Consider the following 26947-nt stretch of genomic DNA (forward strand, 5'->3'; position numbering starts at 1 on the left):
TTGCTGGATTTGTATTTTCTTAAGGATTTTTGCACTACGTTGATGAAGGATTGGCCTGTGCTCATCTTTTCTTGTTATGTAACTTGTCTGGCTTTGATATCAGGGTTATACTGGACTCCTAAAATTAGGGCAGTGTTTCCTCTTTTTTCTGAAAGAATTTTTTGTAGATAATACCATTGAAGCTTTATGCATGTAGGAAGATTTTTAATTATTAACTCAGTTTTAAAGACATACTTCTATTCTGATTTTCTATTTCTTCATGAATAATTGGGAATATGTAGCTTTTTTGAAAATTTCCTTCTTTGGCTTTTAACTGGATCTTTTAATACGTGTACATTTAAAGCAGTTTTGATTTGCATCTGCCATCTACTGTCTTCTGTTTTAAAATACACTCCTAAGTTTTTAGTTCTTCTGATTGTTTAGCTTTTATTGTTTATCTGTAGTGCTTGATATAGAGAATATATTATGCATATTTAACTTTTACAGTCTACTCAGGTTTATACTACATAATTCTAATACAACGTAGCTTTATTCCAACATAGCTTCAGTTCTCTTCTCTGTGCTATTGCCCTATATTATATTTATGTATTTTGTTTGCCTAACAATACACATAATTATGTTTATGTTTATATAATTTATATGTATAGAACTTAAGAGAGGGAAAAGATAGTCATCTATGTATACCATATTTACCATTTTCAGTGCTCTTTATCCTTTAATTTGGATCTGAGTTTCCATGTGGTGTCATTTCCTTTTACCATAAGGACTTCTTTAGTGTTTCTTCTAGGGAAAATCTTCTAGTAATGGAATCTTTCAATTTTGCCTTATTTCCCCCACTCTTTTAAAACTAGGCAAAATATACATAACATAAAGTTTATGGTTTAATTCAGTTGTGGGGAATTTGCAGCCTTAAGGTTGCATGTGGCCTTCTGGGTCCTTAAGTGCAATATTTTGACTGAATACAAACTTTACACAACAAATATTTTTATTTTATTTATTTATTTATTTATTTATTGAGACAGAGTCTCACTGTGTCACCATTGTTACAGTGCCATAGTGTCACAGCTCACAACAACCTCAAACTCTTGGGCTTAAGTGATTCTCTGGCCTCAGCCTCCCAAGTAGCTCAGACTACAGGCACCTGCCACAACGCCCAGCTATTTGTTGTTGTTGCAGTTGTCATTGTTGTTTAGTAGGCCCAGCCTGAGCTTGAACCTGCCACCCTTGGTGTATGTGGATGGCACCCTACTTACTGAGCTGTGGGCACTGAGCCTGACTTTTCTATTTTTATTTTTAAAATCAACATATTTAAAATAACATAGAATAAAAAATAAGTTTCAACAAAATATTCATCCCAGATTGACCAGCACAATTACATTATTAGTAAGTCACAGGGCTAAATTTATGCTTGCTGGGCTCATAATTTAGTTCTAACGTTCCTTAGCCTGCCTAGAGCATTGGGGTATGAGGTTGGTTGACCAGAGTCTGGGGGGGTTGAGCAGGCCAGTCTGTTAATCAGCTTTTGACAGTGGTGCGCTGTATTTCTCTTTGAAGTAGAATTTTTAAATAGTTGCACAGCTCGACAGTATCTTTTAATTCTGTCTGCTTTAACAACCCATCATGTCAAAGAAGACCAAGAGAACACTGAAGGAAGAAAACATTTTTTAATCAAGACTGGGAATTGCAGTATTATCTTGTTTCTGCTAAAAATAAAATGATTTACTTGCTTTGTACTACTATAATATCAACATTAAAGAAATTCAGTGCTCATCAGCATTGTAACACTCATAAAAACCACAGATGTTTTAAATCTGAAGAAGAGGCACAAAAGGTTCTGTTGCAGAAATTAAAAGATGAAAAGCAAGACAATTCTTTCAAGCACCCATAAGGCCTGGAAATAATGCCACTGAAGCAACTTATAAAGTAACTTATATGGAGGTTAGCCTGCAAGTTTTGAAACAGACTGTGTATGGTCCATTATTTTGCTTTTAAGAAACACAGCTAACAGCTTCCTTTCTGATTCACCCATGCAAATTTCAGCTTGTTTGGCTTATCCATGTTACTGGGAGAGCTTTGTTTCCATCAGAGCACATTTTACTTTCTTGATTTTCGTGTATCTCAAAACTTTTGTTAATTATCCACATGTACTGGGGAAAAAGAAGCCAGTCAGTGATGTAGAAATTGTGAAAACCTGCATTGTCAAAGTTGCAGGATGCTTAGACCCTGGTAATGTTCCAAAGTACAAACAGCTGCCTCTTTGAAGGAGAACCTTAACTGTTTGACATCATGAATTAGTCTTCAGCTTAACAACTTCATGCAATACATCAAAAGAAGAACTTGTATTATTCAATTACTTTGGATGAATCAACTGATACTACTGACCTGACATGGGTTTTATATTCATTTGAGTCAGGATAAGATTTTCTTTGCTGTGAAGAGTTACTCTGGGCACTTTGTGAACAGAACAGAGAATAGATAGATAACTGCAACAATTTTTTGAGATAAATACTATGAAATTGGACTGAATTTGGTAAATTCAGTGAATGTATATTCAGATGGTGCACCTTCCATGACAGGAAAACATGAAGGGTTTCTTGCACAGATAAACAAGTATTAACAGATCCAGATACTCATTACTTTTCATTGTACCTTGCATCAGCAAAATCTCTGTTAAAGCTACTATAGTGTTTTAAGTGACTCTGCAGCAAGTTATAGCTGTTGTTGACTATATTTATGCAAATGCAACCTGGTATCTTCCGTGTACAACGTGATAAAATTGAACCATGAGGTTTTCAGTGTGGATTTGTTGCATCATTCTTTTTCTTTTTTTTTTTTTGGAAACAGAGTCTCACTTTGTTTTCCTTAGTAGAGTGCTGTGGCGTCACAGCTCACCGCAACCTCAAACTCTTGGGCTTAAGCGGTTCTCTTGCCTCAGCCTCCCAAGTAGCTGGGACTACAGGTGCCTGCCACAATGCCCAGCTATTTTTTTGTTGTAGTAGTTATTGTTGGTTAACAGGACAGGCCGGGTTTGAACCTGCTAGCTCTATTGTATGTGGCTGGCACCCTAACCGCTGAGCTATGGGTGCCAAGCCTCTGTTGCATCATTCTTAAGTGTCTTGGTTATCATAGGGGCAGGTGTTAGCTGAAATTTTCTCTCTTAAAACAGTTAAATTTTTAGAACAAGATCAGTAATGTGAATTAGTAAAAGAGGATTTCTATAGGAATGCACCATTTCTGTGATAGGAAGGGTAGCATTTCTGTGCAATACCATGTCAAATCAGAACAACTTGAATATTTCTTTACAAGGCAAAATTAAGTCTACATATGATATGGGTCAAAACATCCATTCATTTTGCAAAAAGCTGTCTTTTTTCAAAACATTTCTTTTTCAAAAGAAATTTTTGAATGAATATTTTCTCCACTTAGCAAAGGTCATTGATTAGCAGGATGATATATGTGAATCATTTGAAGAATATGCTGCTGTTATAGGCCTAGTAATTGGAAAACACAATGAAAGATTCATGGACTTCACAAATAATGACATCACACTCAAATTAGCATTTCAATCTCACCTAAAGAACTACAGATAGAATTGATTGAGCTCTCAGTAAATGACATTTTAAAGTCATTGCTAAGAAAGATCCAGTTGAAATATGGAAAAATGCAGTCAAATACCCACATCTTCAGCAACATGCCTAAAAAAAATACTTTCTTACTTTTTAACCACTTAATCTATATTCACGTACCTAACCCAAAGCAAGATGCCCTTAAGGTCCCAAATGACTGATACCCATCTAAAGGATCAACTGAAATTGCAGTACTCCATGTTCAACCAAATATTCAAATGCTTTCCAACAAAAAGCAACACAACAAAGTCATTAAAAGGTTGGTTAACTTTAAAATTAACAGATAGTTTTCATTATTTTGAAATTAAGTGCATGGTAGATTTTTACAAAATGATACACATTTTTAAGTATATATAATTGAAGTTTGTTGAATTTGGTCTTATTTGATTACACCTAAATTAATGTGACATTCTGACATGAAAAGGTTCTTCACCCTGGTTTAATCATTTTCTAATATACAGTTCAGCATCATTAAATTCATTGATACTATGTAATCATCACCACCATTTATCTCCAGAAGTCTTTTTATCTTGTAAGACTGAAACTTCATAGCCATTAAACAGTCACTCCCCTTTCCACATGTTCCCTACAGCCCCTGACAATCACCATTCTACTTTCCCTGTCCTTAACGATTTTTAAGACTCTTAGTACTTCATTAAGTAGAATCGTACTGCACTTATTTTGTGTGGCTGTCTTATTTCAGTTAGTATAATGTTCTCAAGGTTTATCCATGTTGTAGCATATGTTATACTTTTCTTTTTTCAGGCAGAATAATATTTCCCTGTATATTCTACATTGTATCCATTCACCCATAGATGGACGCTTTCATATTTTAACTATTTTGAAAGTAGTTTTTCAAATATCTCTTTTAAGACCTTGCTTTCTGCCTGATGCTGCTCACACCTGTAATCCTAGTGCTCCTGGAAGCCAAGACAGGTGGATCACTTGAATTTAGGAGTTCTAGCCAGAGCAAGAGTGCAGTCCATCTCTACCAAGAAAAAAAAAGAAAGAAAGAAAGAGCGGTAGTTTACGTGGATCATGGCACTCTGGGAGGCCAAGGCAGGCAGATTGTTTCAGCTCAGGAGTTCAAGACCAGACTGAGCAAAAGTGAGAACTCATCTCTTCTAAAAATGGAAAAAACTGAGTCAAGAGTTTAGCTTGAGTCCAAGAGTTTGAGGTTCCAGTGAGCTATAATGCCACGGCACTCTACCCAGGGTGACTTAGTGAGACTCTGCCTTAAAAAAGAAAGAAAAGTTAACCCAGTGTTCTGACAGGTGCCTGTGGTCTCCACTGCTTGGGAAGATGAGTCTGAGTGAGGAGAATCGCTATACCCAGGAGTTTAATGTTGCTGTGAGCCAGCCTGATGCCAGGGCACTCCAGCCTGGAGCAATAGACTGAGATACTATCTAAAAAAAAAGACCTTGCTTTCAATTCTGAAAATAGAGCTTAAAGTGGAATTGCTAGATCATAGGTTAATTGTATTTTTAAATTTTCGAGGTAATGCCTTAGTGTTTTCCACTATAGCTATGCCATTTTATATTCCCACCAATGCTGTACAAGGGTTTTAGTTTCTCCGAGTCCTGTCAGCACTTGTTATTTTCTGGTGGTTTGTTTTTTGTTTTGTTTTGGTTTTTAATAGTAACCATCCTAATGGGTGTGGGGTGGTATCTGATAGTTTTGATTTGTATTTCCCTAGTGAATAGTGATACTGAGCTTCTTTCAGAAGTTTATCTATTAAAAAGGCTTACACCTTCCCCTAGTCATGCACAGTGACTTTCTAATGGCCCCTATGTAGTTCCCCGTATGTGTGGCTGCTTTTGAATGTCATAGTCTTCCAAATGGGAGGGGGACAGAAAAATGAAGAAAAATAACTAGCCTTTTAAATTCCCAGTAAGTCACTTTAGCCAAAGGGGAAGTGACTTACAACTGTTGGGGGAGATAAAACAACAATGGCCTTCGGTCTCTTTGAACTTCTGTGAAGGAAAAGGGAAATCAGTGGACACAGAAACTCCCATAGAACATCATTGTCTTTCTGTTTTTGTTTTTATGTATACCTTGGCTCTTGCAAGGTGTGTGCAAGCTTCTCCAGGAACAGATGCACAACTGCCTACCTCAGGGATGAGAGGCGGAGAATGGGTAGGTGCTGCTGTACTACGATCTGAAATCCTTTCTGTGGATTCAGTCGACTCCAGAGTTGCAAAATAGTTAAGTCAGGCAGATTCTGCCAGTGCAATAGTTGTCTGGGTGGGAAGCAGATCTCTCATGATTTTTAGCCACCATTGTCTTAGAATCCTTGTCTGCCTTCGCTTTTGAAGGACAGTTTTATGTGAGGATGTAGATGCTTTTCAACACTTTAAGCATATTGTTCCACTGCCTTCTTTCAATTTTTTTTTTCCTGAATAGAAGTCAGCTATTAGTCGTATTGTTATTTCCCTGTGAACATTTTTTCTTTCTCTCTTTCAGCTTTTTTTGTCTTTATCTGTCAGCACTTTGACTACAGTTTTGTTTAGGTGTGGTTCTTTTTGCTTATATTATACTTGGTGGTTTGTTGGGTTACATGGATCTGTGGATTAATATTTATCATAAAATTTGGGAAGTTATTTCTTTAAATATTTTTTCTACCCCTTTCTTTGAAGCTTCTCCTTCTTGGACTTCTATTTTATCTGTGTTTTTTGGATTGGATGATTTCTCTTGGCCTGATTCTTTTGCCATCTCAAATTTGCTGTTAAGCTTAGTAAAGTTTTCATTTCATTTCTTATGCTTTTCAACTCCAGAATTTATAGGTAATTTGTATTTCTCACATTTATATGAGAATTTATATATTCTGTTTCCTTACTGAAATTCCATAGTGAAAGGTATAAGCAGTGGCACCTAGGGATGAGGCTGCAGTGGAAATGTTCAGGCTAGGTTTATTCAAGGAGGGAGATGACCCACCTGGACAGTGCAAAGGTGGCTTCTGTGCCTGTGGGCAGATCTCTTCTTTATGGGACTGTAGGGGGTGGACAAATTTTGCAACCTTCCTTTGGCCTGAACTTGAGGCGGTAGTAGAGCTAACTATATTCTTTGTGTCTTTGTCTTAGGATAAGAGTAGAAAGAGGGGAAAGGGTTTATGTGTGGCTGCATTAGGCCTTCCCAATCCCCCCACCCCTACCCTCGCAGTGTTCTTTACTCTTGTTAAAAAGGGGTGATGGGGATGATGTTCTGTCTTCGGAAATTGCTTCTGGCTGCATAGGGTCATAGTTGTCCTCACTGGGATGAGTTGGGTGTTGGTAGTGCTATGTGGGTTTGGGGTACATTGGGAGAGGGTTTGGGAGTGGTAGAAATTGTGTGGCCACTGTAGCTGACATGTTTTTTACGTGTCTTGAATAAATGAGGATAGGAATTGGATGACACAACGGGCAATGGTTGATAATAGGAGAAGTGCCTAGGGGTGGGGGTGGGGGGTCCAAGAGTGGTAAGATCCAGCATCCTCACTGGCTGTTGAATCAGAATCCTTTGTTTTGAGAGCATAGATGGGTAGCCTGTTCCCAGAGCTGGGTGATGCCCTCTCAGACCAGACCAGATTTATTGGTCTAGAAACAGGAGGTGTCCCGTCAGAAGGGTAAAGGTCCCTTTTCCTCTGCCATGATTAGATCTAAGTCTCCAGTATGGTGGTGGTGGGCAACTGGAAAGTAATAAAAGGATGAACAAGTTAACTGTATCTTCTAGAGAACTAACTGAAAAATTGTGGAATGTATAAAGGAGGGAGAGAGAAATAGAGGTCTTTAAAACTTAGAAAGACTAGAGAATGTTGTTGCAGTATTTATTAGAATTAATCTACTTACCTGTATTAGAAAGTAAGTTATTTATGGCCATCCTGGTGTGACAGTGTTGAGCCTGTTTTCAAGTCAGACATGCCAGTTAATTGAAAGTTGTTCTCATGGATCCATGGGGATGGAAGATGTCAATTTAGGGGACTGTTGGTTCCAGAAAGTGAATATAATCTATCTTAAGGCCATTATACTTTCCCTTTCAGTGCCTTTTTCCTTTGTTGAGAAGATATGGCTCTGGGGTTTTAGTGAAAGATGCATCCTGGGGCAATTTTTAGGGACCCAGAGTTGTGGTGGTTAGGGTTCCCTTCTGTAGAGGGGCATAGTCTTCTCGCTGGGGCCTTTTGAGTCTGGAGAAGTTTTAAACTGGCAGCTACTATTGGAAAACTTTGCTGCTTTCGGGCTGCTTTCAGTCCCATTTTCTCACTTTCTCTATCCTTTTTCAACCCAAAGTTGGTGGGCAGAGAGAAGTTGGAAGGGTAGAGAGAAGTCCACAAAGCGGGGGAGCAAAGAGGCTGTCAGGCTTGTGAGCTCCCCCATCCACCCTGCCTGGGCACCGGGCTCCACATACCTATACTTGCTTCTGTCAGCTGTGGTCTAGGGAGCACGTATGGCTTCCCACATCACTGGCAGGGGAGCCAGTGGATCTGCAGATTCCAGGTTCCGGGTCTTGTACCAACAGCCCCACCTGCGCTGTGGGGAGGAGCGCACAGCTATTAGACAAGAGAGAGGAAGACATGAGAAATCCAGGAATTGGTGGGGTGGTAGGGAGCAGAGGGCCTTGAGGCTTAGTGGTAGGAGACTGAGAAATCCCTGGAAGGAGGGAAGATAAGAAGATTGAGAAAATAGAGGTGGAGGCGGCACCCACAGCTCAGTGCATAGGGCACCAGCCATATACAGCCAGGCTGGTGGGTTCGAATCTGGCCCAGGCCAGCTAAACAACAATGACAACTGCAACAAAAAAGTAGCCAGGTGTTGTGATGGGTGCCTGTAGTCCCAGCTACTTGGAAGGCTGAGGCAAGAGAATTGCTTAAGCCCAAGAGTTTGAAGTTATTGTGAGCTGTGATGCTACTGTACTCTACTGAGGGTGACATAGTGAGACTTGTGTCTCAAAAAAATAAAAGAAAGAAAATAGAGGGAGAGGTGTTTCAGCAACTATTTGTATAGGGAAGGGTAGGAGCAGATGCAGGGTCCTCAAACTTTTTAAACAGGGGGCCAGTTCATTGTCCCTCAGACCATTGGAGGGCCAGACTGTGGGCCGTGGGATGAGTCAGCTGCTAAGCAGGATAGGCAGAGGTGGCAAAAACACCCGGCAGGCCAGATAAATGTCCTAGGCGGGCTGCATGTGGCCCGCGGGCCATGGTTTCCCCCTGGAGCAGAGGGAAAGGAAGGCCTGAAGATAGGGGTTCTGTTTCATCTGCCATTTTTTTTTTTTGAGGAAATTATGTAAGTTATGTAAGTTCTTTAAGAAATTAAAGGTCTTGTTTTCTAATTTGTATTGAGGTTGAAGGAGCTACCCCTGAGGTGTTTCTGTTGAGGAGGGTGGAAGGGCCAGATCCCATGTCTTACATGTCCTTCCCTACCTGGGTGGAAAAGAAAGCATCCCTTGTTTCCCAGGAGTGAAAAATGAAGTAAGATTTAAAAAGGTCAAGCATCCCTATTTTTCTCTCAGAAACCTTGAGGTCCCCAAGACTTTAAAAGCCTAAAAGAGGGTCCAGCACTGGGTTTGAAGTGAAAAATGAAATGATTTGAGGTTCCTGGTAACCCAGAAGAAAGCTCAGCGCTAGGGCACAAAACCTTTTGATTGGGTGCAAGCAAATGAGTGAAGAAGATACAAGGAAACGATGAGGACATAGAGGCCCTGGGAGAGGCAAAGAGCAAACCGAGGTGGTTCTGTTTTATTTAGCATCCTTACTCAACATTTCAATGGCAGTTGGGGTGAAATCCCCTAGGATAATCTAACAGGTGGGTCAGCAGAGTCAGGTCTGGGCAAAACAGGACTAGGTTCTGAGAAAACTGGGGTGACTAGGGAGGCTGGCAATCAGCCACCTGTGCTGGATTTCTGGCACCATATGAAAGGTGTAAACAGTGGTGCCCAGAGACATGGCCACAGCAGAGATGTTCAGGTCAGGTTTATTAAAAGGGGAAGGTGACCCTCCTGGGGAGCGCAAAGGTGGCATCTACTCCTGGGAGCTGTAAGAGACCCCTTTTATATGGGGCTGTAGAGGGTGAGCAAATTGAATACCTTGCTGGGAAGATGAGAGTTCTTTGGCCCAAATCCTTTGTGTCTTTGTTCAGAAGGAGAGGAGTAGGAGGAGGGGAAAGGGTTCATGTGACTTCATTAGGTCCCACCTAGGTGTATTATATCACTTTTCCTTTCATTTTATAAATGTGGTATCCTTTACATTGAGGGTACAAGAAACCAGGTTACACTGATTGCATTTGTTAGGTAAATTACCTCTTACAATCCTGTCTTGCCCCCAAAAGGTGTGGCACACACCAAGACCCCGCCCCCTCCCTCCTTCTTTCGCTCTCTGCTCTCCCTTTCTCTCACCCCCACCGTGTCATTAATTGTCATTATTTGTCCTCATATCAAAATTGAGTGCATAGGATTCATCCTTCTCCATTCTTCTGATGCTTTACTAAGAATGATGTGTTCCACTTCCATCCAGGTCAATACAAAGGCTGTAAAGTCTCTATTTTTTTAATGGCTGAATAGTATTCCGTGGTATATACCATAGTTTGTTAATCCATTCCTGGGTTGGAGGGCATTTAGGCTGTTTCCACATTTTGGTGATTATAAATTGAGCTGCAGTAAACAGTCTAGTTCAAGTGTCCTTATGATAAAAGGTTTTTTTTTCCTTCTGGGTAGATGCCCAGTAATGGGATTGTGGGATCAAATGGGAGGTCTAGCTTAAATTCTTTGAGGGTCCTTCATACTTCCTTCCAAAAGGGTTGTATTAGTTTGCAGTCCCACCAGCAGTGTAAGAGTGTTCCCTTCTCTCCATATCCACACCAGCATCTGCAGTTTTGAGATTTTGTGATGTGAGCCATTCTCTCTGGGGTTAGGTGGTATCTCAGGGTGGAAGTCTTTCTCAGGCCAATATCTTCCAGTGTTTTAAATCTTGTGCTTTCTTTGAGGATTTTTATTGTTTCATGCCTTAAATTTAAGTCCTTTATCCATCTTGAATCAATTTTTGTGAGTGGAGAAAGCTGTGGGTCCAGTTTCAGTCTTTTACATGTGGATATCCAGTTCTCCCAGCACCATTTATTGAATAGGGGTTCTTTCCCCCAAGGTATGTTCTTATTTGGTTTATTGAAAATTAGGTGGTTATAAGATGTTAGTTTCATTTCCTTGTTTTCTGTTTGATTCCAAACGTCTATGTCTCTATTTTTGTGCCAGTACCATGCTGTCTTGACCACTATGGCTTTGTAGTACAGCCTAAAATCTGGTATGGTGATGCCCCCAGCTTTGTTTTTATTACTAAGAACTGCCTTAGCTATATGGGTTTTTTTCTGGTTCCAAAAAAATGCAAAATCATTTTTTCCAAATCTTGAAAGTATGATGTTGGTATCTTAATAGGGATGGCATTGAATCAGTAGATTACTTTGGGAAGTATAGACATTTTAACAATGTTGATTCTTCCCAACTATGAGCATGGTGTGCTCTTCCATTTGTTAATATCCTCTGCTATTTCCTTTCTTAGGATTTAATAGTTTTCTTTATAGAGGTCCTTCACCTCCTTTGTTAGGTACATTCATAGGTATTTCATTTTCCTTGAAGCTATGGTGAAGGGAGTTGTGTCCTTAATTAGCCTCTTATCTTGACTGTTATTGGCATATACAAAGGCTAGTGACTTGTGGACATTGATTTTATATACTGAGACATTACTGTATTTTTTGATGACTTCCAGGAGTCTTGTGGTTGAGTCTTTGGGGTTCTTTAAGTATAAGATCATATTGTCAGCAAAGAGGGTGAGTTTGACCTCCTCTGATCCCTTTATTTCCTTCTCTTGCCTAATTGTATTGGCTAGAACTTCCAGCACTATGTTAAATAGTAATGGTGACAGAGGACAACCTTTTCTGGTTCCAGTTCTGAGAGGAAAAGCTTTCAGTTTTAGTCCATTCAGTAAAATATTAGCGGTGGGTTTGTCATAGATAGCTTAGATCAGTTTCAGAAATATGCCTTGTATCCCTGTACTCTTCAGCATTCTTATTAGAAAAGGATGCTGTGCTGATTTTCCTTTCACTTCCTCTTGCTCTTTAAGTTACCGTGCCTCTGAACTAGGGTTTCGATGAGTCCTTTTGGTACAGGACCAGAAGGAAGAGAAGATGGAAGAGGAAGAAGGGGAAAAAGAAAGAAAAAGACAAAAAGCAGAGAGGCACAGAAAGAGGGAGACAGGAGCAGTATAGGTATACAGTAGGGTACTTTGACCCAACCTTAAAAACTCTCAACCTCTGGGGATGAAGTTCTAATTGTTAAAGAAGGCAACAATGGAAAATTATATTTAAACTAGAAAAATGAAGAAAAAAAGGAAAAAAGAAAAGAAAAATCTATAGGGAAAACGTTGAAATTAAGAAACAAAACCAAGGAAAAAAAACTCAAAGCAGTATAAGTATCTTGCCGAATATTGTCTGGGCAACAGGTGATCTTCTGGGGGTATGAAATGTTAATCACAATGCTGATAATGGCTGTACGAGATATTGACTGGAGGCCTCTGCTGATTTCTCAAACCCTGGGGCGAGGGTGGGGCAGGGCAGTGGAGAGCCTAAATCTCTCCTCAGCCTGCTTAGAAGGCACTTTAAACTGGTAATCCTGGCCAAACAGAAGCTTTCCCAGGAAAGCACTTGTTGCTGGGATCACTCCTGAAGTAGCTATCTACTTACTCAGTGTGCCAAAACAGTCTCTGTGCCTCTGAGGGCCAAGGCTCTAAGGCATCTCAGTCCCCACCTTTAGGCTGCTCAGTCACTGGATTACTGGATCCTGCCTGATTCTTGCTCTGGGACCCTGAGGGTGGAGCTTGCCAGGGCAGTTCTTCGACAATAGCTTCACAAAGCCCACAGCCAAACACCATTAGCTGCATCTGGCTCAGTGGCTCAGTCTGGGGCCCTAGACAATTCTCAAAGTCCTCTATTCTCTTGCCCAAGTTCTCCCAGGGTAGTTCAACTGAGTGCTAAGTCCCAAAGAAACCAAAACAGCTCCCAGGTAAAGCCTTTCCAGTTTGCAATCTCACTGCTGGTGTACTTACAACTGCTGGCAGGATTAGACCAAACAAACACATGCAGACACTTGCCAGTTCTCCACTGCTTTTGTCCTTCTCATGGGGTCCAGAAGTCTCCCTCTGACTCCCTGTGTCCCAAAAGGGATGTTTCTGGGCAGTTCCCACCAGCTAGAGATGCCTGGAGTCTTCTCTCCCAGACTTAGCATGCCCAGTTGCAAGGAAGCTGTTACTAGGTTGCCATCTTGCTCCTCCCCCTCTTTGAACATTCTTATACTAAACTTTTATCCTTTAAATTCAACATCAGTTAGTTTGTATTGACTTCTTCCCCTCCCCCTACCTATGCCTGCCAAATTTGGGTTACTGTTTTTTTGCATGTCTTGTTATTTTTGGTTAATATTGAACATTTTAGATAATGTAGTAACTCTGGAATCTGTTTCATTTTTCCAAGATTGTTGGTTCTAGTAACTTTCCTGAACTAACATTGCAGACTCTGTCTTTCCCAGTGGTGTGTATCCATTGATATATTTGCCTAGCTATTTTTCATTCTTAATTTTACATTTTAATTGAGCTTTCTAGATACCACCCATGTGTCTACATAGATTATGTATCAGACAGGGATTTGGGCAGAGTTTGTGTTCAGACACTTTGGGCTTGTAAGTCCCCCAAGCCTTTTCTTGTGGGCAGTATTCCATGTGCATCTATGTAGTTTCTCAGTCAGCAGAGATGCTTAGAGAACTTATTTCAGCCTTTTAATGGCTTTGTTATTTTGAGCATCAACTTCTGATTAGTTGATTGCTTACTCCAACTAGTCTTATTGCTTTAAACCGGCAAAGTTATGGGTTTCTTCCATTTGTTCCTGAGTTTACTGCTCTTAGCTGGAAAAGCTGTGTGTTTTATTTTCCCTACCCCTAGCCTTATATTGAATCCTCCTTGAGCAGCAGAACTGCTGGTTTTCTTGTCCAGTCTTAGACTGATGAAAGCACTGTTTTGCCAACCAGGCTGAGTGGCAAGAGGGGCATGCTTTGAGAGTAGCCTCAGATAAGAAGACCACACTTCTCAATTGATTTTGATTTTGATTGATTTCATATGCCCTGAAATAGTTGTTTTAGATGGTTATGTTTAGATGGTTATGTTTTCTCTTACCCTTGTTTTTTTCCCCCCTGCCCTATTCCTCATTGAGGAATCTCTGAATTCACAGAAGGTCTGGCAAACAAGTTAGCGAATTCATCCTAGAAAAAGTGTTAATACCTCATTGCTGAATATTACTTTACTACAGTCACCTTTAAAGTACTTTCCTTGGTAAACTGCACCAGTGCCAGTACCTAGTGTATGCTGATTTTTTGCCTTTTTATTTACTTGCTCCTCTAGATAGTGAGATTTTTGGCAGGCTCACAGTTTTTAAATTTTGTACCCCTACTCCCCCCCCTATGGGTAGCTGATTGGTTGCCTTGCATTTTGTCTGCCTCATAGCCCTTGAGGTTTTGCTCAAGTATCTATCTCCACCTCAGTAAAGCTGCTTGTAATTTTAATCTAGCCAGAATTGCTTTCTTGCTTTTGGCATTCAGAATCCATGAGAACATTTTGGCACTCCACGTCTATAGTCACCATATGTTCTCTCTTATATTCTGTTTTGACTGAACTTCTTGCCTTTGTGTCTTATATTTCCAGTTGGGGTAGGATGAGTTATAATTTATTATGGCCAACATAGCCTACCGGAGTTTTTTTGAATATTAGTAAGTATTGAGGAACTATGTTTGATTTACTTATTTTCTCTCAGCCTACATATGCAGTTGAATTTAGAATCTAAGGAAATATCAGGATATGTACTTAGTAGTTGTTAAAATACATTTGGATTTTCTAATGATAGAAAGTATCAACCTATGTTAAGACTAAGAAGGAAATTGAAGAGCAAACTTAGAACGTGTTAAGACCTCATTAGATAGGGTGTGATTCAGCACATTGATAGCAGAGAAAAGTTTAACAGTTTGGCCAGACTGTAATTGTTTTGAGCAACTGAACAAGAAGAAGTATACTATCCTACAGGGTGCAGACAGGTGCAAGTGGTGGGGGCTGGTGCAGGCAGGTACAAGTGGTGGGGGCTCGTATTCTGTGGCATGGTGTGCAGTGATTAGTCAGGACAAGAAGCAACCGAAAACTACAAAACCAAAGGAATTAGAGTCTTAAAGTGTCTTACTACTGCTGAATATTATTAATGCATATATTATGTAGATCTGCATATTTGAACAACCTCAGTACTTTTTAAATGCAGTTGGCTTCTTTATATTTAGCAGATGTTTACTATATATTTAACTGTTTAAATTTAGCAAGGACATTTATAAGCATTTTTGTTATAGCAGTTGCTTTTTGTTTGTTTTTTAGGTAAAATCTGTAAAAACTGGGTCAGTTTTTTGGACAATGTGCTGCTGTTTATCGTATTTCTATATGGTAAGATTTCATATATGAAACTATAGGAAGTCTAACAGGCCTTTGGCAGTTAGAGTAATTCCTATTCACATCTTGTGCTAGTTTTCTGTTTCCTTTCTCCTGAAGACTTTAGGATTTTGATTTTGTATAATGTGTTCTCTTTTATTAACCTATCATCCTCTTTCCACTACTTACCCCTAGGTCTTATATAGACTTATAGATTGATGGGGAGGATTAACCCCAAATGTAATGGTTGCAGCAAGTAAAACATTTTCTTTTTGTACATACTATGTACAATTTTCAAAATATTTTAACTTTTCGGGGAGGATTGCTTGAAGTCAGTTTGAGACCAGCCTGTGCAAGAGTGAGCCTCTATCTCTACTAAAAATAGAAAAATTAGCTGGGTATGGTGGCAGGTGCTTGTAGCCCAGCTACTTGGAAGGCTGAGGCAAGAAGATTGCTTGAGCCCGGAAGTTTGAGGTTCCTGTGAGCTAAGCTAAGGGCATGGCACTCTAGCCTGGGTAATAAAGCCTAGACTCTGTCTCAGCTTCCCCCAGAATATTTTAACTTCTTAATGGTAGGTAGACTTAAATTTAAATACTATTTTTCTATTGTTCCTAGATTCATTTTTTTAATTGCTCTCTGAAAAGTAAAATGTTTTTTAAGTTAGATTGCAAACTAAAATGAAAATTTTGCCTGTCAAATATTGCACACAAAACTATGTTTAGATGAAATCTTTTAACAAACTCAAATAATTTTAAATATTCTGAAGAGTAGTTTGTGCATATTGGAAGTGACTTAGTAACTGAATGATGGCAAAATATCCTGAGTTTTTTATAACACTTTGTCCTCTTAATTTAGTGACCCCAGAGAAATAAGAACACTAAGAAGCCTTGGTGGAAAAGATAACCCAAGTAAAGATTAACTAAAAAGAGAGAGGGAATGATAAAAAGCTTATAAAAAGAATGTTCTTCTGACCCATTCTGCTCTTTTCATTCCTTAAAGTAAATAAAGGCAAAATTCTTAAAACGATTTTGTGTGGGTCAGAAAACAAAGAAAGAAAGCTCTATAGTGAAAGATGATGTGTATGATCAACAAGTATTTTTCAGAACATCAGATTGCTTTCAGTTTTTCTTTGTTCTTAAGTGAACAAAGTAGATAAGGTAACATATTACCTAAATAATGGTCACATCCTCTAGGTTAACCTATAAACTGCTTAAGTAATTTTTACAACACATTTCTTAAGATTGGGGTTCAGTGTTATATCTTCGTTCTCTCGCTCTTTTCCTCACTAAAGCCTGCATAGTAATCTCTTGCTAACTTTTTTTTCTTTTTAAACAAAGGTTACAGAATATGTACATTCAAGTTATCCATGGCCCTTTTTTAAAGTGGTTAAAGGCTGGGGCATATTCTGTACAGTTGTACCAATGATAGCAAACCTGTTCTCTTTCAGATCTATAGTTAAATTTGGAAATAGCCAGAAGTCTATTCTAATAATGCTACAAAGTCAGCACTGTTAGATATGTTAATTTGTAGTCTCCTAAGTGACTGTTGATACAGATGATTCTTTTAAGCTTTTATAATTAGATTATATCTAAAAACTTTGATTTTGTGAGCGCTTATTAAGCCTATTATTCAGTGTACCTCCCAAATTTATAAATTCTGTTGTTGGTTGAGATTGAACAGTCTCTTTTGAATATTTATTAAAAGACCATCTTCAGTTATTCTGATATATATTATAGGCCTAACATTGAAATATGGTCTTGTTTTGTAATCCAGTTGTAGGGAAAAATTTGTACCAAACTAGCACTTCTAAATTTGAGTATCTCAAAGCATATTGAGATCATCTAAGTATTTCTTTTAACTGAATTATTGATGAGTGCCAACATTCATTGTTCTTACTCTCAGTGAATTTTCTTGCAATGAATTTATCACCAAAAGATTTGTGAAATAAAAGCTGTTTTAATTTTTTAATTTATAATCTGTATTCTAAAACTCCTTACCTCCATGACAGCCTGTTTACTGCCAATTCACAAGTGATAAGGCTCTCAGTTTCCTTATTAAATCTAACTTAATTTGAATATTTCACTATGAAATTTTTAAAAAGCATATTGAATTTGTGGGAATCACATTATTTTAATTATCAATAAAAATAACAAATAGGGACATTCATATTTAAGTGATTTTCAGAATTAAAAATCCTAGTGTTTTATATTTGTTTATTACATGTTTAGCTTGTCATGATGAATAAAACTTAGCTTTTCTTTTCCCATAGGTCTCTGCTTGGGGTGGTTATGTGTTTATCATCAACCTTATACCACTGCATGTATTCGTGTTGTTGCTGATGCAGAGATACAGCAAAAGAGTCTACATAGGTGAGTAAGTAATTTATCAACTAAGGGGTATTTTATATACATTCTTTCCATTGTATAGACAGTTCTTGGGTATTACCCATGAAAAGGCAAAAATGATTTTATATTCATTTTGCTTTTTATGTTAATGAAGAAGGCCAGACATGTTTATATAACTGCTTTGTTAACAGTTTTTCCTTAATAAGTTTTGTTTTTGTTTTTATGGAAATTAGTTTGGGTTTAATATTTGTCAATCTTTTTTTATTTCAGTTTGGGGAAATGGAAATTTTTGCCATGAAAATCATTCACATTTTTTCCTATTGCAATTATTTAAATTCTCATTGGCTGTGAGAGATTGACATCCTCAAAAGTAAATAGTTCAATAAACTTCTGAAAGCCCTTTTTGGTATAATATAAAAGATAAACTAAGTCTGATGTCTCTAGAAAATCTTTACTTTGCTTAACAGGTTGTAAAGCAAGTCTTTTGACCATGGATGATGTCTTACCTTAGAGCTCATTTTCCATGATAGAGAATTTCTATTGGTTGAATGAATCAGCAATTGTAGTCTGAAACTAGTATCTTAGTGAAAAAAAAAAAAAAAATACCATTCTATTATAAATATGTTGTTGGAAAACAGTAACACAAAGATAAAACTTAAGTATGTTCATTTTTAAAAACATAGTAGCATAGCAGTTCCACTCCCAGTATTTACCCAAGACAACCAAAAATATATATTCACAGAAAAAGTTCTGTACGAGTGTTCATAGAAGCATTTATTATTGATAATAGCTCCCAAAATAAAGATAGCTCAAATGTCTATCATCTGATGAACAGATAAATAAAATGTGGTTTATTCATACAATGGAATATTATTCAGCCATAAAAAGGAATAAAATGCTGAGAACACGCTAGAATGTGAACTTTAAAAATTTAGTTTTTGAATATTGTATTTATACAATTCAAATTTCAAAACGTACAAAAAAATAGGACTATGTCTCTGGAGCTCACTCTTCTTGTCATTGATTCCTTCCACATAGGCAGCCCATTACAATGTGAACTTTGAAAACATTATGCTGAGAAAAAAAGCTGGACACATATTATTGGATTTGTTTGTATGAAATGTCTAGAATAGGCAAATTCACAGGGACATGAAGTAAATTAGTAGTTGGCAGGAATGTGAGGAGGGGGAAATGGTGTAGAGTGGAGGAGTGACTCAAATAGATATGAGGTTTCTTCTTGGAATGAAAAAAATGTTCTGGAATTAAATAGTGGCGATGGTCAGACAACCTTGTAGATATACAATAGAGCTTAAGATAAATTTTACAGGACAGTGCCTATGGCTCTGGCGCTGGCCCCATATACCGAGGGTGGTAGGTTTGAACCCAGCCCCAGCCAAACTGTAACAAAAAATAGCCAGGCTTTGTGGCAGACACCTGTAGTCCCAGCTACTTGGGAGGATGAGGCAAGAGAATCACCTACCAGTGGTTCTCAACCTTACTAATGCTGCATTATATTTTCATTGTTATAAAGAGGTGGCAACCCACAGGTTGAAAACCACTGGTAAGCCCAGGAGTTGAAGGTTGCTGTGAGCTATAACGTCATGCCACTCTACCAAGGGCAATAAAGTGAGGCTCTGTCTCTAAAAAAACAGGTAAATTTTGCAGTATAGAATTATCTCAGTAAAATAAAAAATAATACAACCAAAATTTCACAGTATGTTAATTTCATTTATAGCCATTTCAGCATACTTTGTAACATGATAATTGTCACCAGTGGAATAATAGACTTGTATATCAAATTGTTATTATACATCACAAACTGTTCTAAAATACTTTGTGTTTTTCACTCAGAACACACTGAGGATCAGTACTGTCTTCATTTTATAGATGAGGAAATGAGAACAGACATAATTATTTGCTCTAAATCATATTACCTAGTAATAGAGATGAGGCTGAGCTTAGGTATTTGGGCTTTAAAGCCCATAATGCTAAAATCTATAAATGTGCTTCCCATATACATAGCCATACTATTAAAATACATGAACTTGTGATATTTTTCTGCCCTGAAAGCACTATGAACATAGTTGATATCTAGAAAGGAAAATGATAGATTAAACTGCAATCCTCGGGGTTTTGATTTAGAAAAATGTAAGGGAGGGGTTTTTTTTGATTAAATACCTGTTAGGGAGGAACTAAGTTTTTTGTTTAATTTAAAAAAAATGAGGTTCTGGAAATTTAATGGTCAAGGAAGTAGAGTAGAGAGAATATTGAGAAATACACTTTTATGAAATGCCCATGAATCAAGAAGAGCCAAAGAGGAAGTCAAAGTAGTGAGAGAAATACATTGTTAAAGAGGTTAAAGGAAAGTACTCTCTATATAAAAAGTGAAAAACAACAGCTGTATCTAACTCCCCTTGAACATTAGCCCCAAATCCTAAAAGAACGAGAATTTGAGAAAGGACCTTTTATTTGCTAGGTAGGATTTTTGTAGTCATTCTAGAAAAGCATGCAATTAATACAACTTTGGTTGGCTCTTGAGACTATTTCTTCTTTTCAGAGGAATGAAAAATAAAATGGTTTAGAGATGTATGTGTGTAAAATTAAATTAGTAAATAATTTATAGTACTCCAACTTGTGTTTACTTCTGCACGTTATTCCGTTTCTCTTCACTGTACCCATGTAATTATCTTTTTGAAGATTTCTGTTCTGTTTCTGTAGAGCTTACTTTTAAGTATATGGAAAGTGATAGTATACAACAAGTATTTCTCTTCTTTCATCCAAATTTTAGTAGGACTTACATTCAATTTCTCCTAACTTAATGGTCCTATAAAAACAGAGGCACTGTAAGGTGTTTGTATATGCACGTTGTCTTTTGATTTTGGCATATATGTCCTTTTTGTACAGTTCCCCCTTCAAGCAGAAATATTTGGATAAGTGAAAAGAAGGCTTGATAAATGGGAAACTCTTTTAACTAAAAGTTTGCCCGTGTTCTGAGTATCAAATTAAGTGAATTTAAAATGAATCGTTTGAAATAACAATGAAAAAATTATTTCCCTTCTGAGTGAGTTTTTTAGAAGTGTCCTTAAAATCACTTAACACAGCCATAGAAAACTGTCAAGAGTTTCTTTACATGTGGAAAAGGAGGAAGGTAGAAAGTTGATGTAGATGTGTAGTAGTAGGAGAGGAACAGTATGGGAATTGGGGAAAAGGTATAAGAAAAGCCAATCGAAGATGCCTTTCCTACTTGATAAAATTTGAGGAGGAAAAATTAAATTTTTTTATTTTGAGTTAATATGAGGGTATATATGATTTAGGTTATGCTATTTGCATTTATAAGGTAACATCCAAGTTGTAGTTAAGTCCTTAACCCAGGAAGCATGCTGTGTACCCCTACAATAGGTGGAAGCTTATTGAGGCCCCTCCTTCCTCTCCACTTCTTAAATTTAACTGTGTTTTACTGTTGTAAGGGAATATAGTTGTCGATCTACTACTTTCAGATTAGTACTGAGTAAATAGGATGCTTTGCTTTTCCATTCTTGAGATACTTAGGAGAATGTATACCAAGTCCATCCAGGTAAAATATTAAAGATGTAAAATCTGTCTTTTTTATTGCTGAATAGTATTCCATGGTATACATCTACCATAGTTATTAATCCATCGTGGATTCGTGGGCACTTGGCTTACTTCCACATCTTTGTGATTGTAAATTGAGCTGCTGTAAACTTTGAGTACAAATATCCTTTTTTTCCTTCTGGGTAGATAACCAGATTGTGGGATCAAATAGGAGGTCTACTTTCAGTTCTTTGAGGATTCTCCATAGTTTTTTCCAAAAAGGCTATACACATTTGCACTCCCACCAGCAGTGTATAATTGTACTTCTCTCTCTGTACCAACACCAGCATCTGCAGCTCTGGGACCTTGTGATGTGGGCTATTCTCACTGATAGTGGTTTTGATTTGTATTTTGATTTTGTATCTCAAAGTGGTTTTAATTCATGTATTTCTCTGATCAGGGACAATGAGTATTTTTCCACATGTTCTTTGGCCATTTGTCTTCTAAGGAGAAGCTTCTGTTCATGTCACTTGCCCAATGATTGATGGGTTCTTTGCTGTTTTCTTGTTGATTTGCTTAAGTTTGTTTTATTTCTGGTTATTGGCCATCTGTCCAATTCGTAACATTGTGAAGGTTATTTGCTTTGTTGATTGTGTCTTAGCTGTGCAGAAGCTTTTTAACTTGATCAGGTTCCATTTATATACTTTTGTTGTTGCCAGAAGGCTCATATCATTAATATTTTTTCTCATACTTTCCTCTAGGAAAGTGGTGAGAGGTGCTGATACAGTTTCAGTCTTCTACGTGTGGCTAACCAGTTCTCCTAGTACCATTTATTAAATGGGGATAGAATTTTAATTTTTACAAGAACACTCAAATCTACCTTATTTTACACTTGCATAAAGACTGGTTTGCAAATATCAGATCATAACGCTGATGGGATGGGATGGGATTTAACCTTTTTAATTTGATAAAAGTTTATTGTACTTTGGCTGGGTGTGGTGACTCACGCCTGTAATCCTAGCACTCTGGGAGGCTGTGTAGGTGGATTGCCTGAGCTCAAGAGTTGGAGGGTAGGCTCGGCGCCTGTAGCACAGTGGTTATCGCACCAGCCACATGCACTGAGGCTGGCAGGTTCAAGTCCGGCCTGGGCCAGCTAAACAATAATGACAGCTGCAATAAGAAAATACCTGGGCGTTATGGCTGGTGCCTGTAGTCCCAGCTACTTGGGAGGCTGAGGCAAGAGAATCTCTTAAACCCAGGAGTTGGAGGTTGCTGTGAGCTGTGATGTCACGTACTCTACCCAGGGCGACATGGTGAGGCTCTATCTCAAAAAAAAAAAAAGAGTTAGAGACCAGCCTGAGCAATAGTGAGACCCATCTCTACTAAAAATAGAAAAACTAGCTGCACATTGTGGCAGGCACTTGTACTCCCAGCTACTTGGGGGGCTGAGATAAGAGGATCATGTGGACCCAAGAATTTGAGGTTGCTGTGAGCTATGATGCAACAGCACTCAACCCCAGGGTGACTGAGAGAGACTGTCTCAAAACAAAAAAGTTTATAATACTCAGTCTTTATGTCATAAGGAAGTTATTAAGGACCTGAAGATAGGTTTAGGGATGTTATGTTACTGTGATTCTGAAAGTTATAATCTTGAAAAGGTGGAACTAATTCAAATGTCCAGTAGGTAGATGATTGATTGCTTCAATTGTAGTGGTGCCGTATAGAATATTATTCACTTTTTAAATTTAATCTTTTTGAGTATTTGGTGAAATAGGAAAATGTTAATAAAAAGCAGACAGTAAGAATTACCTTTGAATTTTTTTCTTCATACTTGTGTCTGCTTTGCAAATTTTTTACATTGCATATGTACTAAATGCATATATGAGGCTTCGTTTTTAGTTTATAGAAATAGGAATTTTACCTCTCAAGGTTCATAAGGGCTGCATTAACTAAATCACATTAATAATTTAAGTAGCGGGAATAAATTAGTTTCCAATATTGAATAATCCTTTTGAAATGTTACTGAAACAGCTTTTGTAGATACTGTGTATGTTTTCAGTAATGAGCTCATTTGAGTGAGGAGAATAACAGAATCACTCTTCATAGTACTATATATAACTAAAATGTATTTTTGGAGTATTTTGGGGGGAATCATTAAAAGTAAAATTTTATAGATAATCCACATGCTTTAGCTTTGTACAAATTATTACAGGATTATCTTGTGAATAATGAAAAGATAATCCTACTATTGAGCAAATTAAAAGTCAAGCCATAAACGTTAGGAGTCACATTTATACTTGACAGCAATAAATAGAACATATCTAATGCTAGATTAACTTATAATAAACAAACTTAACTAATACTGCATGTAAAACTTCTAGAGAGCTCTGGAATTTATTTTGTCTAATTTTCCATACTGTTTTTGAGGAAATTAAAGCATATCTATTCATCAGATATTATTACCAGTCTAACAGATACTAAGTTTTATGCTTGCCATTATGATACAGAGGTGAATAAAATAATCTTTTTCTAAGGTATGTGTATTATGCAGTGTAATCAGTTTTATAGCATGTGATGAAAATGGAAATGTAGAGAAGTTTGTGAAAGTCAGTTTGGATTAAGGGAGGTCTTGTTAGCTTTACAGCTAACCATGTCCTTTTGCAGATTTTAGAGATAATATCTTGGCCTTGAGAAGTGAAATAGTGTAACAGCAGACTTAAAAAGTATTTACAGTGATGTAACCGTAAGTAAGAAATGCAAAATCATTGATAGCAAGATTAATATTCCAGAGAAACTTATCAGGATTCAATTCCTGGTCACTTAACTGTGGCATAACAACTTTGGACAAATTACTTATTAGTCTTATGCTTTAATGTCTTCATGGGTCAAATAGAGGTAATAGTTCTTAATTTGCAGATTGTTAAAGATACATGAGTTAATATACTAAAAGTACTACAAAAGACTAACACAAAAAAATGCTATTTAAGTGTTTGCTTCTGTTGATGGTAAGAAGGAATAGTCAGAAGAGGAATTCAGGAAGCTGGGAGAGAGGGGATAAAACCCCAGTACAAATCTAAGGATTTTTCCTCCTTTTTTTTTTTTTTTTCCTCCTTTTTTTTTTTTTTTTTTTAGTGAAAATAAACTTTCACTACAATTTTTGATTATGAGACACATAATGGAGAAATAACACGTATGTTATAAAAGTACAGAAAAGTAACACAACTAGCAATAGAGTGGCATTCTTATTTTTGTTTGTAATTTAAGACAATATATAATTAAAGTCAAATATTATCAGTAGTTCCCTTCCCCACATTTTCTTTTCTTCTTTTTTTTGGCCAGGGCTGGGTTTGGACCCACCACCTCCAGTGGTGCCCTACTCCTTGAGCCACAGCTGCCGCCACCCCTCCCCCGCCACATTCCCCAAATTCTCAACCCCAGAGTCAACCACTTTTTACATTTGTTTCTTCTGGGGTTTTTTGTTTGTTTGTTTTTGTTTTTACCACTAATACACAACAGACTCTTTATTTCTTGATTTTGCTTTAATTTTAGACTAAAATTAAATCTATTTAATCTATTGATCTCCTGTTATCCTTACTCTTTTAGCTACCATCCATCAATTTCTTCTTACACAAATACATACATAATACACTTTCCTAACTTTCTGCTCCTTAGTGTATTTATATTAGTTTTTAAATTTATATTTTTAGCAGTTTTTAGAAAAATAAAAACTGATAGCTATTTAAAATGGGAATACTACTACCACATCTTATCTTAAAAATCAGTAGAACCTCTGTAAGTTGACCACCCAAGGGACTGTAGCAAACTGGTCAACATATAAAAGGTGGTCAACATAAGGTTGCATTGAGTGTACATGTGGTATATGTGTGGTCTGTGAAAATTAAGTCAGCTTAAGCAGGTGGTCAACTATGGAAGTTCTGTATATGGAACTATATTTTTTTATTTGGATAGTGTCCCTTGAAAAACAAGGGACGCTTAAAAATTTTTTAAGCATAAGATCAGAAATAGCACCTGTACATTAACATGAAACATAGAGGTGAAACTATGTATGTCATTGACTCTTGATGATGTGTATGAATACCTATTTTATTAATACAACTCATTCCAGGGTCTTGGGAAGGCTCTTCTGGGAAGAGGGGTGGGTACATTGTGAAATAACAAAGACTAGCAGCAGCATATTGACAGAAGAACAGGGATTAATTGATGAAATAGAAGAGAAGCAACATCTCTGGTGTTGGATATAACCTGTACTGCTTTACAGAGTAATTTAACCTAAGAAATTAGTTGCCTGAATTTTAAAGTAAATAAATGAGACCTTAAACATGAAAAAATCACAGTTAAACATAGAATTGTTCTCAAACAAGAGCTACGAATAGAACATATCTAATGCTAGATTAACTTGTAATGAATAAACTTAACTAATATTAAACTTAAAAACCTATATTAAAACTTACGGGGATGGAGGTAATATGGCGGACTGCAGCCAGCTTACCACAGAGGCTCCTATCCAGAAGGAGAGTTAAAAGACAGAAGTTTAGCAAGTAAGCCGATGGTTTGGAGCTGAGCCAAGAGAGAATGTTGAAGGATGCATAACATCCCTGCAGAGGCGAGCTGCGACCCCAAACATACAAACAAAAGGTACTAAATCCATGTTAAGTGGACGGGAGTCCCCTCCCCCATGAGAAGGGCTCTCAGTAAACTCCATCCAAACAAGTGAGCAGAATCCAAACGTCCTCCCATTCCATCCCACAGGAGAGACTCTGTAATAAACTGGACCTCCTACCCATAGTAGGGTGCCATGCTACTCTCCTGCCAGGCATAAAACTGTACATACTCTCTACCTGCAACTCTGAACTTTCAGCACTCTCCTTCACTCTCACCTCAAGGTCTAGAAGCCTGTCCTCCATGGAGTCCAGAATCTTGGGTGTTTTCTCAAGAGGTATGGCCGGGATAAGGGCCCTTGCTCATCTGTGTTGATTCTGTGGCATGGGAGTAAGGAAAGGATGGTTAGCAGAGAGGGAAGGACACAAGAGCGTTGATAGTGCCCCCCCCAGGCGTAGAACAACAGCAGCAGCAGAAACAATAAAGATCACGGCCCCCTGGGGTGGCTATCTGGAAGGCACGCCTTGTTTTTCTGGGCAACCAGAGGAAGCCAGGCACTTTCTCAGGTGGCAGCTACTAGCTGATGGATCTGGGACGTGAGTAAAGGAGCATGGGGACTAGAATATGCGCACCAGGACACGCCTGACCCCCAGGGGATCTTAGCTGAGACTAAGGTGGGCAGGCAGAGGCAGGAAGTGACAGCTCAGTGTAAGCTCCAACTGCTTACCGCTGCCCGGAACTGAGTTGTGGTTTCTGTCACCTCAAGCAGCATCTGACAACCAGGACAGAAACAAACTCTGCAAAGTTGTGTTGTTCTGCCAGCAACATCAATCAGGGGTGGGTCTGGAACTGAGTGAACTGCCCTGCCTCCAATAAGCACCCGAGGTTGTAAGGCCTCACCTCCCCCTGCTGGATAGTGGCCAAGAACAGAGACCTGGCTGAGGAGACACAGATCTCTTTCTGACTCAGGCAGGTGTAAACCTCTGGGGTATTTGCTCATTGGGGAGAACTGGGTCACAACCCAAGCCCCACTGGGGTTACCAGTGACTGGGTGTGACAGATGTACAAGGTGGGGAAGGCGGCATCAACCTTCCCAGACTAATTTACTTGCCAGGTGGTCCTTCTGACCTCATGGAGCACCAGAGCTAGTCATACCTGAGCTGCCAGCAGACCCCTGCTATCTAGTTGCCAGAAACTTTTGGAACTCCCTCACCTGAGACCAGTGCTTTGATTTGGACTTCTTGAATTGGGCCATTCACCTGAAGACTATCCAAAGTGCTACCCTGGGTATATGATTGTGGGAAGGTGTATTTTCATTTTCCAATTGTTGTCTGATGAGGGCA

At 38.1% G+C, this 26947-nt stretch overlaps 1 protein-coding gene across 1 annotated transcript in view; it reads left to right on the top strand.

The window, feature by feature from the left end:
* Positions 1 to 26947, top strand: part of STT3B (STT3B, catalytic subunit of the oligosaccharyltransferase complex) — a 124951-nt gene that overhangs the window by 63311 nt on the left and 34693 nt on the right. The window contains exons 4-5 of the mRNA XM_003781765.3: positions 15037 to 15102; positions 17357 to 17456. Of these exons, the coding sequence (XP_003781813.1) occupies positions 15037 to 15102; positions 17357 to 17456 (166 nt within the window). The remainder of the gene's footprint in view (positions 1 to 15036; positions 15103 to 17356; positions 17457 to 26947) is intronic.

Source organism: Otolemur garnettii, unplaced genomic scaffold, assembly GCF_000181295.1.
Source record: "Otolemur garnettii isolate 467f Iridium unplaced genomic scaffold, OtoGar3 scaffold00002, whole genome shotgun sequence".
Taxonomy (NCBI): Eukaryota; Metazoa; Chordata; class Mammalia; order Primates; family Galagidae; genus Otolemur; species Otolemur garnettii.